Here is a 14,772-nt window from a genome sequence, read left to right as displayed (position 1 = left end):
CTCAGAGGCGTATCCGTGGCCACACCAGGTGCCAATATTCAAATCTGAGCACCTATTGGTTTGACCACAGCATCCCAAAAAACTCACTTCCTCTCAAACCATGACATGTATCTAAATCTGAAGCATAACAGAGCAAATGAAAAGCTGTTTATATATAATTTTATGTATTTTATTTTTTGTATTTTGTCAACCACTGCCTGGTTTCTAGTTAACCCAATATGGAGAAGAATGCAAATGAAGTATTAGAAGAGAGGTCTCCTGTTAGCCGATTATGTGAAGTAGCTTGCTTTGTCATTGTGTTTGTTTTACATGAGTTTGTAAAGAGAAAAGGTATCAAGAATGTTGTTAGTATTTTAAGAGAATTTACCTGTCGTGTTACGCTAATGTACACAGGCTCTAGTATAATAAGATATTTTCTCCTGGATATGTGAAGACATTGCTGGCACCTTACAAAGTAGACAAACCTGTTTAAAAGTGATAACCTGTTTGCTATTCTCTGCTTAACTTACTGGAGTTCACAGGTCAAGAAGAAACTCTGAAGCAGGAGTAGAGATTTTTTTAGCATGCCCATGTATCTGTATAATGAACTAATCACCTTCAGGGGCTCATTTGTTTCAGTGTTGTGCTATGATAGAATACCTTTTTAAGCTGAAGGAGTTGGCTTTGACTGTAGCAGGAGTATCAGCATGCCTGGTTGTGCACTGTGACGAGATGCAGAGCTGTGTGTGGTAGTGTTGCTTTTCTGCATCTGCATGCAGGACTGGTACACTTACATCTTGTCAACATTGTTCTGGGATAGCTGTGGCTATACTGCTTTCAGGACCTGAGGTAATGTCTCCATGTCGAATTTGGGCATCATACTGCTCTCAGAACTAGTTCCAGCTTTCATACTTATGTCATTGCCCAGCACAGTATGCTCTGCAGTTGAGTGCTGTAGGGAGATACTTAGCCTCTAAGAAAAATCACACAGTAGAGCAATGTGTGCTTAAACTTACAGGAGAAAATAAATTACCTTTATTTGAGCAAAAAGAAAGGGCATAATCTGTTGTGTGCCATTGTGTAGCACTTGTTGGGCAGAAAAGAATATGGCCATTTTTTGGCTTCTCACTGCTGGATAACACAGAGTCCTTCTAAGCTTTCTGGCAATTACCTGGAAATCAGAGCTCATAGACTTGTCTCATTTTTTAAGCAATCTTCGCATTTTCAATGGCTTTCTAGTGATACTGTAAAACATTCATGAATGTTATTTAAGGCGCCTGATGTGTGTACTTGTATTTGTGGGTAAAAAAAGTGTTCTTGCTCTGAAGTATTGGGAGGTTAAGTATGCAGAACTGAGATACAGATGGGATACAAAAGCAGACTGTAGATGGTGAGAATGAGGGCAGTGATGACTGAATGCTATGTGGAGAAAAGTGACTTTCTGAGGGTGAATATGGAAAGTACATACTGTGTGGTAAATCTGTGTCTGTCTCAACTAAGAAATATTTATTGTTGAACTGAGATGAGAGTGTGCTTATTGCTTTTCAGATTGTATTCCTGACTTTGCGTGTTTCAGCAAAGTATCTTAAAACAGGCTTTTAAACTGGTGTTCTGTTTTGGATTGGGTTGGTGAGATTTTGGTGGCAGATTGGTGGGGTTTTTCCTTCTTTTTGGTTGTGAGTTTTTTTTTAAGCTTGTCAGTTCTGTAGATGAAAACAAAAGGTAAGCTATGCTCTAAGTGGTGTATAGGACAGTCTTGCAATATGTTTAGAAATTACAGTCTTTTCTCATTATCAAGATTTTGGCAACTGAAAATGCCCTTAGGAGAATGTCTCCTTTCTAGCAGCAGATATCAGGATTAAGGAAACAATAGGAAATTTTTCTCTGCCATCAGTTTTATTTTTTGGAAGAAAGGTAATTTCATCATCCAGGTATTTGAAAATTTTTCTGTTGAGGAGATAACACAGTGAAAGGGAATAAATTACTCTTTGTCGAGTAAAATTATTTCTAATTTAAATATAAGCGTCAGTGACTGAAGTCTCTACTTTGTTTTTCAGATATTCCCTCCCTGATTTTGCAGATGATGTATTAGTTTTTCAGTGATGTTGTCAAATAATCGTATCAAGCTTTTATGTAGAAACTTTCGTTAAAGGCTTATTACAAACATAATTCAGTCATGACTCTTGAATACCTGAAATGGCATTTTAAAAATTCACAATTTTACAGGGTTTGATATTTTTCCACTGTACTACCACGAGTATAAACTCTTCATTCTCTTTTTAATACAAATCTCTTTGCATTTGTTGAACAATCATTTCCTAACATTCTTTTGTGTTGATGACAGTGAGTTATTAAAAAATAAATTTTTAATAGCAGTTTAACCATTTTGTCCCTTACTTCTAGAGAGTTAGCTGTAGATTTTTCATGCAGGAAATTACTATTGTTATGCCAGTCTACCCCCTGCTGGCTGCACATTAGTATTAATTAGATAATCATATGGAACAAGCAGCTACTGGTTGGTGAAGCTGTTTGGGGTGTGTTCATAATGTGTGCTTTCATCTAGGAAACTTCCTCACGTGCTTTTGTGCTCATTTAATAGGACATCTTTAGAAAGCCACATTTTAAAGCACAGCCTGTGCCAAAATAGGTGTTACGAAGATGCAGTGACAGGTGGGAAAGGCTTATTGGTGTTCTGTTACTAACTTCTATTACAACAACAGCAGCATAAGGCCGTAACTACACTGAATGCTTATAGTAAAATATGGTTTCTGCACATGAAAAGCTAGCCTTTTAATTGGGATAGTTAAGCTGAATGCAGGGCTAACTGGAACTAGTTAGATATAATACTAATGCAGATCTCTTTTACATATATTCCATGTTACTAGTCTTACACATTGTAGTTCATGCAGTGACAAAGGTTGAAATGGTTCCTCAGCTCTCCCTTTTTTGTCTCTTTAATAGAAGTACAACTTGAAAGAATAGAACTTGAAACAATAGAAGTACAACTGTGAAATCAGTCAACTGATTAAAGAAAGATTGAGTATTATCTTGTTGCTTTCCCAGTCCCATACAGTTGATCAACATATTTCTTGAGGTGTTGCTCTCACTCGACATAATTTCACAAGGAGGTGGTAAAATCATCCCTGAAGGTGTTTGAGAAGTGTCTGGATTTGGTGCTGGATGATGGTTTAGTGGTAACAATGGCAGTGCTGGGTGGACAGTTGGACTGAATGATCTTAAAGGTCTTTTCCAAACTTGATGATTCTATGATGTGTCTGCTTCCTAGTGCTTGGAAGTAAGGACTGCCTTGCACGTGCAATAGACCTACTCATACACCCAATTATTATGTTTGGTTTTGTTCTTTTGGTGTTTTTTGCCAGAGTTCACTGGTATATATTGAACTTGTCATCTGCTGTAATCATCCAGTTAGTTTTCTTACAGCTGCCATTTGGGTGTTTTTAATTTCATCCTTTATTTGACGTCCCTTAGTCTTGTCTACAAGTAGAACCCTGCATTTGTCCCTCAGAAACTGCAACCTTTTCTTTTTTTCTTAGACCATTTCAGTAATTAATTAAGATTATTCAGATTTCTGACCCTGTCCTGCAACATGTTTTCAGCCCCTCCTAATTGTTTTTATTATTTCATGTCAAAGAGACCTAATTACGTTGAAGTAGGTTGTTTTTTAAAACAAACTCAGCACTAAATACGTTTTGGTCAGGTGTGTCCTCTTTATATAATTAAAATATCTTTCATTATTGCATTTAGTCATAAATGTTACATTACATAAAATTGTGCCCCCTGAGTATATGTCAAAAAACCCAAACCATGCTTAATTTACATTTTCTCGTTATTTTATAATATTTGCAGCCTAAATGAAGAATAAACTGTAAACTAGTTAGGCACATTATAGAAAGTTGTTCAGATTTTCTGTTAGTATTATGTAGCTTGCTGTGTTTTTGAAATGCAGAGATGAAATATTTTGTACTTTTTCAGCTACAAATTAAATTGATTGACTGTTACAGGATTAACTCTTTTCACCAGGGGGATAGAACCTCCAGAAAGAAATACAAAACCCAGATATGTTTGGCTGTATATATGTGTGGACCTGTTAGAGCAAGTCCAGAGTACGTCCACAAAGATGATCAGAGGGTTGGAGCACCTCTCCTGTAGTGACAGGCTGGGGTTGTTCAGCCTGGAGAAGAGAAGGCTCTGGGGAGACCTCAGTAAAGCCTTTCAGAACATAAAGGGAGCTTATAAGAAAGAGGGAGAGTGCCTTTTGACATGGACAGATATTTTACATGGACAGGAGGGAACAGTTTTAAACAAGGAGAGATTTGAATAGCTGTTAGAAATTTCTTTACCCTGGGGGTGGTGAGCTGCTGGCACAAGTTGTCCCAGGAAGTTGTGGATGCCCCATCCCTGGGAATATTCAAGGCTGGGTTGGATGGGGCCCCGAGTAGCCTGGTTAAGTGGAAGTTCCCTGTCTGTGACAGGGAGGTTGGCACTAGATGAGCTTCAAGATGTCTTCCCACCTAAGCCATTCTGTGATATACCTCTGATAAAAGTGGGGCCAGTATTTGCGCAGAAATTTTTGCTTTAGTCAGTTACCTATATACAGCAGCAATATTGATCATTTTGCTTTCCTATACGGGAACACTGGTTCCTTTTTTCATGTGATCAAAGCATGTCCATAGACAACTTGCAGAACAACTTTTTCTGCATTTTTAAACATCTAAGATAGTGAGGTTTCTTTAGTCCTTTCCCTCCTTATTTTTGTGCTTTACTTCATCAGCTCCCTCAAGCAATGCTTTTAATGGCAAAGCTCTTTTCTGAACCTACCCAGAAAGTCATACTAAATGATACTTGAGAACCCCATCAGCTCCATGCTCTATCTGGAGTCACACTTCAAACTGCTAACATTGCACCTTCTTGCACAACTGTGAGATTTGTTTATGACTGTACGTCTGACTTTGTTCTAGTTCTGCATGGTGCTTGTACCAGGTCTAATTCTGTTGCTCATGCTGTCCAGTTTCCTGGCCCTCAGTATCATCCAATGAAGTTGTCTGTCTACTTGAAGTTTGGCTGTTATCCTCTTTGTCAGCCGTTGTAACATGACCTAGTTTTTTGCTTGTTTGTTTTTAACATATTCTTATTTGCAACAAATTCTTGTTTTATACCAGGTGTTAGAGATGTGAGCTTAGTGGAATAAATGAACACACTGAATTGTAACAACTTGATTCTAGCCTGTGCTTTCAGAGAGTACATGGAAAAGATGATTTGACATCTGTAAATGGGAAACTGTTTATTTGCATAAGCAAAAATATGTGGTACATTCAAGAGTTAGTTATTTTCCATGGGTGCAAATACGTGGGGTTAAACAAGGTCTTTATGAAGTGTTGACAGATTGGTGACTTTTGCTATTCTTATATTGGTCCTGTAGAACAGACTTTCCAAGCAGCTGTCACTTGGATCTACTCTTTTGATAGTTAAAAATAATAGATTTGGGGTCGTCTGACTTTTTTTTTTTTAGTTACAGTTCATTGTAAGTTAAATGAGCCTATATGAAATAGGCTTTGCAGTTTCTATTTTTCTACCTGCCATTTGCTAAATATGACATAATGTAAATCTGTATTTAAATTGCATGCTTTATAGGTTGTGGTTTGTGTCCCTGCAGGAGATCTGTATTGCAAAGCACAATGAGAAGATCCAGCAGCGTCACCAGAGCGAGAAGGAGTACAAAATGCACCATACTGTTCAGCTGGTAAGTTTGAGTTTTCTGCTGTTGAGCTTAGCCTGTCATTAATAGCTTGCATTCCTCATTATACATTAATTAGGGGAGCATTCAGAGTGATAGCTCTTCCAGAAGATGCTGTGTATCCCTGATCTTTGCACCATGCACAATTTCTGTGTCATATTATGCTGGCAAGGAGGAGTATATAGGTGTGTTAGGAAGACATGGGAACCAAGCAAGTAGAACAGTTCTTTATGCTAGATTGACATTCTGAGTGTTTTGTTATGTTTATCATCATGTGTACATAAATGATTCTGAGCATCTCTGAATGCCATGTTCGCTATGCTGATAGGAGCAAGGAAATCACACGTATTTATTCTTGAATCTTAATAAGCTTGGTTACTACTTTTCTTCCCTCTACTAAAGCAATTACTGGAATTATGTTGTGTAAACTTGTAGTTCCAGATGGATGCTCCATGATTTTTTTATAGTCTTGTTGCAGAGAATAGACCAGCTGGACTCTTATGCTGTACCTAATAGGCTTATCTTAAGGAATATTCAAATTTTGGACTAGGTCTTGGGAGCTGATATAGTATCAATATTTGATAAAGATCACTGACAAAGATGCATTGAAATCCAAGTCACTTTAATTCAGGCTTCAATTAGATTAGTGAAAGTGATTCTATTTCATCCTTATACATTTTTAACATTGATATTTTTGTCCAGGAAGTCAGCTGCATAATTTATTTTGTGGAAAGGCTACTTGTCAAAGTCAGTATGTATTGGTATATTCTTTAAGGAATTGAAAAAAAATTTTTTTTTTCATCAGTTCTTATAATAAGGCAGAGGAAGTTACTGTGTGGACTGTAGGCCATTTATCAGTCTTACAAATAAGACTTGACAAAGCCAAAGGACTTAATTGTCTCTCAAGTACTGCAGAGCTTAATATTATGGTGTTGCTTGCTTGAATGATATGAAGAACCTTGGCTAATTTTTTATGTTTGTGTGGGGTTTTTCTGGTAAAAATGTGACTGAAAAATTCTAGCGTTACAGTAAAATAGGTTTTAAATTACTGGATTTCATTAAGCATTTTGAAAAGAGGGAGTCCAAATTTGAAACCAATTAAGAATTGCAATTTCACCATTTTACTTAAAAGTGAAACAAAACCAAATACACAAGTCAGCCAAAACAAAAAACCAAAAAACACCCTTGATTTTGAGACTCCTTCAGGAAAAGTTTGATCTGAATGCATACGTAACATTTAGGTACAGGGATAGAACTACTTTTCTTCCTTTCTTTATGTTTCTGTTCTAACTTCTTTGGCCACTGTTCTTATTTTCTTTTACCTCATGCTTTTCCTTCTCTTCACGTCTTTCTGTTTTCTGTCCTTACTGTTTTTCAGACATGTTCTCATCTTTCTCTCCCTAATGCATCTATACTTCCTTCCTTCCAAATCACAGGAGTTGGCTTTTTGTGAAGGACACCAGCCACTAACTGACTTATGAAAATGGCAGGCAGACACTGCTTTTGTGGTGACTGAATGAGTGTAAAAGGTTCACAAAAGTGATCAGAATTTTTGATTATGAAGATAAGCTTTCAAAAGTAATATTAAATGCTGTGAGTCATTTTAAGTATTAAAGCTGCTGGTTTTGCTCAGGGTTTTTGCTTTGTGGTCAGCTGTTACATCACTTTTCCTGATAGCTTCTGAACTTGCCTGCAGTGAATTTCACCTTCTGGTAATTAGCTTCCATTTCCAATAAATTTGACTGAGGAGTGAGTGTTTGTTTCAAAGGTGCAGTAACTCTTGCTGAAATTCTGTAAGAAAGAGTGATTAGTTAAAGGAGATGTACGCAAAGGTATGTTTTCCATGAGGTAAAATCTCTGCACAAGTAAAAACAACTGTACCAGGTATGAGGAAGAGCATCAAACCTTTACTTAAGTGCAATTATGTAAAATCAAGCTGGATTAAGTAACAAAAGCTGGAGTAAATACAAAGTTATATTTACTGTTGTAAATGTAAGGATGAAAACATTTACTTAATTTGCTTGCTGTAGGGTTCAAAACTTTGTGATGCTGAGTTCTGTGAATTCTTGTACTTTGAGAATACTAATACAGCTTGTTTAAATGGACAACCTTGTGATTTGGACAGTTATTTTGTTATTGGAGTGAGGGGGAAATGATGCTGTTTTGCTCTCTGGCTAATTTATATAACTTTAATTCAGTGGGACATCTCTAAGTATAGCATTCTGTCACTTGCTATTTCTCTTGTCTCAAAGTAACAAGTCTACCAAGTGTTCCTGTTCAAGATTGAAACATTTTTTCCTGTTTTGCTTTTCTTTGACAAAACAAACCAGGAAATGTATACTATTTTTAAGGGGAAGTCAGAGGCCAAATTTTGAGGTTGTGTTCATTTGAGAAGTATCTTTTTAAGTAACTCTTCACATTTAGAATAAGAGTATTTTTCCTATTGAAGCCGAATAAAGCACTGGATGTGATATTTACATGTTTTCCATATATTTTCTCAGAAACGAGATCAGTTGCAGGATGAAGAGGAAAGAAAGAGCTCCTGGGTTAGTCAGGAACGACAGAAAACCCTGGACAGACTTCGTACATTTAAGCAGGTAACAGAAGAATAGTTTTCTTTTCTGGCTGTTTTCTTTCTTAAAGAACTTCTCACTTATTCCAGTAATGACATTCACTTTCCTATTAGCGATTCTTTTTCATTGTATAATTAACTGGTCTTTGGAAAATTCCCAACAAAATATGGCATTGGTGGTAACAGATTCCTCTAGCTCTTGCATTCCCAGTGCCATAATAAGGTTCTATTTACTCTTGCACCTATACCTTGTGACAAGACAATTGGCAAATATTCCTGAGAAGTATAATCTAAACAGTACTTCCCACAAAGAGCATTGTCATCTGACCTGGCCCCCTGCTGCTGATTGCTGGAATACCTGCCCCTTCTTATTACAATGGAAGCATCAGAAAGTGCATGGAAGGTGGAATGAAGGGGAAGGAATAAGGAAAGGGCTGAAAGTGAAAGAAAACAGAGACTGTATTAATTGGTGAAGACTTTTTGTTGTATACATTAAAAAAATAAAGGTATGAGAAGTTTCTCTGCTGGGAAGTTGTCTTCTTCAGTGGTATTTCAGAATTACATTCATGTCCTTATTGTTTGCAAGGCCTTGAATTTTGTAACTTCTGTAAAATGAAGCAAATTTACTTATTTTAACCAGCAATTGTTCATGAGCTGACTTTTTCTCTTAACATACTAAGGCTTTAGGCTATTGCTTTAGGCCTTCCACAGTTGTGCAAAAAATATTACACCTGTCTTTCGGAAGCAGCTTAATTTTTTGCTTTAAAAAGGCTATGGATGAAACTAATATGAAAAGACTGATAATGAGGCAGCAAATTTAAGAAGTAAATTAAGGCTAAAAGTTTTTAATGTTCTCAAGATATAGCTTTTAAAACAGTTTGATTCACATATAAGGCCAGTATATTAAGTCAGGCCTGGTCTGTACTTGCAGAGGGAGCCATTGACCAGGTTTAGAAGAGGAAAGCAAGAGGAAATTTTGAATTTTAGTTTCCAGTAAAAAACCAGTTTTGAGTGTGTAATCTGATTCTTAGTAAAATCGTAATTCTAAACTATGTATTTCACTGATTAGGCTAATCAAAACGTGGCTTAAATAAGAAAAAAAATTATAAATAATTTTTTGCATAAAGCTGGGGATATATTTGCCTTGCTTTTACATACAGAGCAAAATGAATATTGTTTGTCAGAAATGACAGGTATATAAAATCTAAAATAGTCTGTTGCAATTGCTTACATAATTGTCCATACCTTATTCACTTTAGCGGTACCCTGGGCAAGTAATACTTAAATCAACCAGACTGCGGCTGGCTCATGCAAGAAGAAAATGTGCAGCCAGCTCAGCGCCCTGTGTCGAGCAGCCTCAATCTATGCCAGCAACCATACAAGTCCAAGAGAAGAGTGAGGAGGTGGAATTGGAAAAACCAGTTCAGCCTTTGCAAGTGCAGGAATCCACAAGCTTAAAACAACTTCAAGATGTCTCCTTGCCTCCTAATGGTGTTACCTCTGAACTGCCCTGTGTTAGCACTTCTCCACTCACCAGTGACCAGCTTCAGCCAGAGACTGCTACTGGAGTACAGCTTCCACCCCCTTTGCCTCCTCCACCTCCACCTCCACCTTTGCCCTCCAAGGAAGATGCCACCAAGTCCTTAGAGAAAAGTGACAGCTTTGTTAAACGTCAGAGTGTGGAGAAGGGAGTCCAGCACTCTTCTGGTGTCCCACCAGCACATCTGTTTGATAGCAGTCAGCTAGTCAGTGCCAAGAAGAAGCTTAAGAAGACTGGTGATATAGAGGGTTTACAGAGGAGAAGAGGTAATGTTTTAATTTCTGCATATTTAATTTAAAATTTGTTGTTATTAATTTAAACATTGCAGTGCACATCAGTTCATTTTTTAAATAATTCTGTAGGAAAATGTATGCTGTGATTAATTTATTATTAATGGGAAAGTTGTTAAATCCTTTTTAGCTGAAAGATGCTGGCAACTAGGGCTTTTACGAAAGCATGGCATACTTGTTCAGTGGGAAAACACTTGTGAAATTGAGTCTACATTATCCCATGTTAGACTAGATAGAAAATGGACCTAAGTGCTGTTGAAAAGAATATTTATGTGTCTACTTACTGCTAGCCCTGTAAATATTCTGTGTTTCACCTGAAGATGCAGTGTTCTATTTAATAACAGAATAACATTAATTTTTATGTGGTCCTGCTGTTTATTTTACTCACATTTTATCTTGCAATTTTTTATAAAGTACCTATTGTGTGTACAGTTTTGTATGCATCATAATATGACAAATATAAATTCAAATCAATTATTCCTCTTAAGAATATTGTTCCTGTCTGCAGCAGCACTCTACACTGAGATGTTCCAAGTTTTTAAGTGGCTTCAGAAATTTGTCTCTCTATGACAGACAGGGACATTACAGTCTGTCCTCCCTCCTTCAAATGTGCAAGACTGTATTCTTTTATATTTCTCTTTTCATTGTGTTTTTTCTGTCTTCTAGGCTTTCAGTAGGACAGAGAAAGCTTATTCCTAAATGCAAAACAGCGTATTCCTAAATGCAAAAAAGCTTATTCCTAAATGCAAAACCTGTTTTGCATATTGTACAATATACAAAGCATATTGTACAATATACAAAAAAGAACCTGGAGATACATACGTATTGATAGAGAGGTGCTGCGCAAATTATGTGCTAGTGTATGCAAAGTGTTTAAACCTTATTATGCTTTATTATAATGCATTCTCTGAGGTGAAGCTATTTCCCACTCATGGCTCTTACAAGAGCAAAAGCCTGGTTTTTTTTTTTGCAGAAGACTAGTTTCAAAATTAGGGATAAAGAAAGGATTTGCCATAAAGAACTATCTCTGACTTCTTTGTTTTCATTACTTATAAAGGAAGACAATTTTTATAACTGTGCTGGGACTAGATGCCAACAAATACATAAACCCAAAGAAGTGACAAAACGCATGCTCTTGCAATTGACTGTATTGCTGCTTCCCTTGCTGGCTTGTGGAAATAGTCATGCAGTAGGTGAAAATAGCTTAAAAATGCAAGTGGAAAGAATGGCTCCCACAGTCCAGTACATAAGACATGTATTCATTACCTGAGTTCTAAAGTTTAAAAAAGTGATGCAGTAAACACTTTCATTATGTTGAAATCCTTGCAGTTTATTTGACTTTCCTGACTGCAAACAGAAAACCCACATTGTTCAGAAAGTTTTTCTTCCTGATAGGAAGTTAAGTGGTTACAAAAATTACAACTGTCTGTATAAACCAGCTTTGCCCTGGTAATAAGGAAGATTATTTAGAAGCTAAAACAGTATTGGAGCTACCATTACACTTGCAGTATGGGACTATCATATTAATAGTATGCTGGCACTTTTTGGTCTTGAGGAAATAAAAATTAAAACTGATAAAATTTTGTGAAAATAATACAAAGGTCTTTTGATTTGCTGCAGTGAGTTCCCCGATGGATGAAGTGCTGGCTTCCTTGAAACGTGGCAGCTTTCATTTAAGAAAAGTTGAGCAGAGAAGTCTCCCTCCTTTTCCTGATGAAGATGATAGCAATAACATCTTGGCACAGATCAGGAAAGGGGTGAAACTGAAGAAAGTACAGAAAGATGTTTTGAGAGAATCCTTTACAATTCTGCCTGATACTGACCCTCTGACAAGGAGCATCCATGAAGCATTGCGAAGGATTAAGGAAGCATCTCCTGAGTCAGAGGATGAAGAGGAGAGTTTGCCTTGCACAGACTGGGAAAACTAACCTGTAATTAAGCTACGTTTAAAGATAATATTTCTACAACAGTTTTTTATAACAGTAGCAGCTAAGCCTCAGGTTGTGCATTCTGGGAGACTTAGTAGGAATGTGACTAAACTGTCTGACATCCAATGTGATAAAAATGCACATATGAATTGAGCATCACTGACTTTTCAAAGAATTTAAGGTTTATAATAAGGAATAGCTCTTTTTAGACAGTATGTTAGCCTTTTACTGTTCCAGTACTTCTGTTGAATATTGACAGGATGACTTCATAAAAAAGCTCGATTTTATTTAGTTAATTTGAAGAGACAGTTCCCAGTTTACCTAATAAGTTTAAAAAGCAGCACAATCACTCTGGGACACACCTTATACTTACTTGCTGATTATTTCTAGCCTTGTAAAAATTGGGTATGTCTTATTTCAGACTGAGTAACTTCTAAGTGAAGGACAGTTAGGTTTGAATGCTGAACACATTGAAATCTTGTGGGTTACCCTGAGATTTCTTATGGCCTGGTTTCAGTCACTAAAATCTGACTTTATTGAATTTTCAGGCTGTAAACAGTAAATATACAATTTATACCTCTGCTGGTTGTCTGAATTCCATGAACTTGCATTAATACTAAGCTACAGTGCCTGAAAGTACAGATATCAGACTTCAGCAGATGAAATTAATGATTTCAGAACAAACCAAAAATCAGCAAGAGATCAATTTTCAAAATAATTGCTGCATCAGTAGCACAAAGATATTTGTGGCTACAGCAGCAGCATAGGTTGCTTCTCTGTGGTGGCTCTCTCATGTTACACATGAATGAACTTGACTATCAGTGAAGGTTCCCACTAAACCTAAAATCTGAGAAACCAGAGGCATGACAGTCTGAAAAGAAATTAAAAATCTGTTTAGAAGGGCTATTCAAACAGAATGAAAGACAAATATTTGTAATCCTTGCAACACAGTTAGCAGTAGAAAGAATATAACCTTTTTGAATTTGCACAATCCAGCATTTCTACCCTGGTTAGTTGTTAACATAGCTGGAGAGTGACTGTTGGTAAAGTGCTACAGCTGTTTAAAAACTGATTCTGACTTGGCACATCATCTGCTGAATGTTCATGTGATGATGAAGTACTGTCTCAATCGGTTGCATTGGTGTGATATTTTCAAATTTTAATATTTTAATTTTTTGAAAAGGAAAATAAATGCTGCGTTCAATTCCTCACAAACTAGCCATTGGCCACCCTAATGATTTCACACTGTTTAATTATAGCTTGCTCCTTCTATTCCATACCAAATCTACTGCTAGTTTTGGAGTTGAAACTCCAGGAGTGGGGATGTGCTTAACTCTTGCTGAAACTCCAAGTAAAAATGATTTTTCTTTCATGTAACTTCTTTCAGTCCTTGCGTATTGAAAACTCCCACTACCACAACTCTTCAGAAATCAAGTGGCAGCTATAAGAAAAGACATGTCTTGGAACTAACTTGGCTTTCCTAGTACAACTGCAATTGGACTGCAATCTCATTTCCTAGATAACAGATCAAATTTAAACTTTGTGATTTGATTTCGATTTTAGTAAATCTGTTTGACTGTTTAGGATTTTGTTTGCATTTTTTTTGCAAAATACAAAGAAATTTTCCAAGACTGACTTAATTTTTTAAAAATTAACTTGGTTGACCTCCTAAGCATTTTACACTGGAAGTGTGTCTTAGAAATATTCTGTGGTCATTGCCACACAATGTAAATAAATGTTTTTCTCTGCTATTTGCAGCCCCATAAAAGGAGTTCATAATGCAGGTTGAAAATCACTGCCAGGTGGTCCCTGGTTGTTGTCTCTTTTTTACCTGTCTACATCCTGCTGAAGTCCTGTGAAATCATTTAGACCTTAAAGCAGTATTCAGTGTCAGTTCAGTGCCAGGAGTATGTGCTCCTTGTTCTTTACATATCTGAGGCTTGCTTTCTCTTACCATTGTTGTGTTTTATCACAAAAACAACCCTGTTAGGATTTTTTTTAAAATTAGATTATTTAACACATAATAGTTTCGATTGAAAAATGGTTGTAAAGAACAGCTCAGAAAATTTGGGGATATTCACTTCATCAAAAAATAGCTCAGAAACAGCAGAGATTGAGACAAAGCCCTTGAAAAATGCAACTGAAAAAATGCTTTCCATATAGATGAGCATACTTGCTTGAAGATACAGACTGGTTTACTAGCATTCATCATAAAAGAGCAAAGTAATGAAAATCTGTTGTAGAAATAGCAGGCTGGTATTTTTTACTGTAAGGTTATCCACTTAATATCATGCTTTAAGACTGATCAACTGATTTTTAACTTGTGCTACACATGCCAAAACAGTAGCATAGAGATTTTAGGTTGAAAACATGTTTACAGTAGTGAGTTGGCACACATTTTTTTATGAATTATGCTTAATTACACAAATGTCTGTATAGGCTAAGTGTAATGCACATATTTGCCTTACAAAAGGAAGGCTAAATCTGATACAGTGATGTATATTTATTAAGTACCAGAAAGTTCCTTGATACACGTGAAGGAGGGATTGTTAGTAGTGCTCAGTGAAGTGGTTTCATTAATTATTGAAGTTTGAAGACAAAACTAACAGTAACTAATTCTTGCAGGAGACCTAGTAATTTCTTGTATTTCCTGTTCTGTGAGTTAACTTCTACATAAAGTTATGGCTAATCTTTTAAAGAGTGGTTCT

The 14,772-nt window shown here is 36.4% G+C and overlaps 1 protein-coding gene across 1 annotated transcript in view; it reads left to right on the top strand.

The window, feature by feature from the left end:
• Window positions 1-14,772, top strand: part of JMY (junction mediating and regulatory protein, p53 cofactor) — a 62,809-nt gene that overhangs the window by 43,344 nt on the left and 4,693 nt on the right. Inside the window, exons 7-10 of the mRNA XM_064735547.1 lie at window positions 5,654-5,740; window positions 8,236-8,331; window positions 9,566-10,112; window positions 11,757-12,067. Coding sequence (XP_064591617.1) covers window positions 5,654-5,740; window positions 8,236-8,331; window positions 9,566-10,112; window positions 11,757-12,064 — 1,038 coding nt within the window. The 3' untranslated portion in view covers window positions 12,065-12,067. The remainder of the gene's footprint in view (window positions 1-5,653; window positions 5,741-8,235; window positions 8,332-9,565; window positions 10,113-11,756; window positions 12,068-14,772) is intronic.

The sequence above is a fragment of the Zonotrichia leucophrys genome, chromosome Z (genome assembly GCF_028769735.1).
Source record: "Zonotrichia leucophrys gambelii isolate GWCS_2022_RI chromosome Z, RI_Zleu_2.0, whole genome shotgun sequence".
NCBI lineage: Eukaryota > Metazoa > Chordata > Aves > Passeriformes > Passerellidae > Zonotrichia > Zonotrichia leucophrys.
This window is presented reverse-complemented; position numbering and strand designations above follow the sequence as displayed.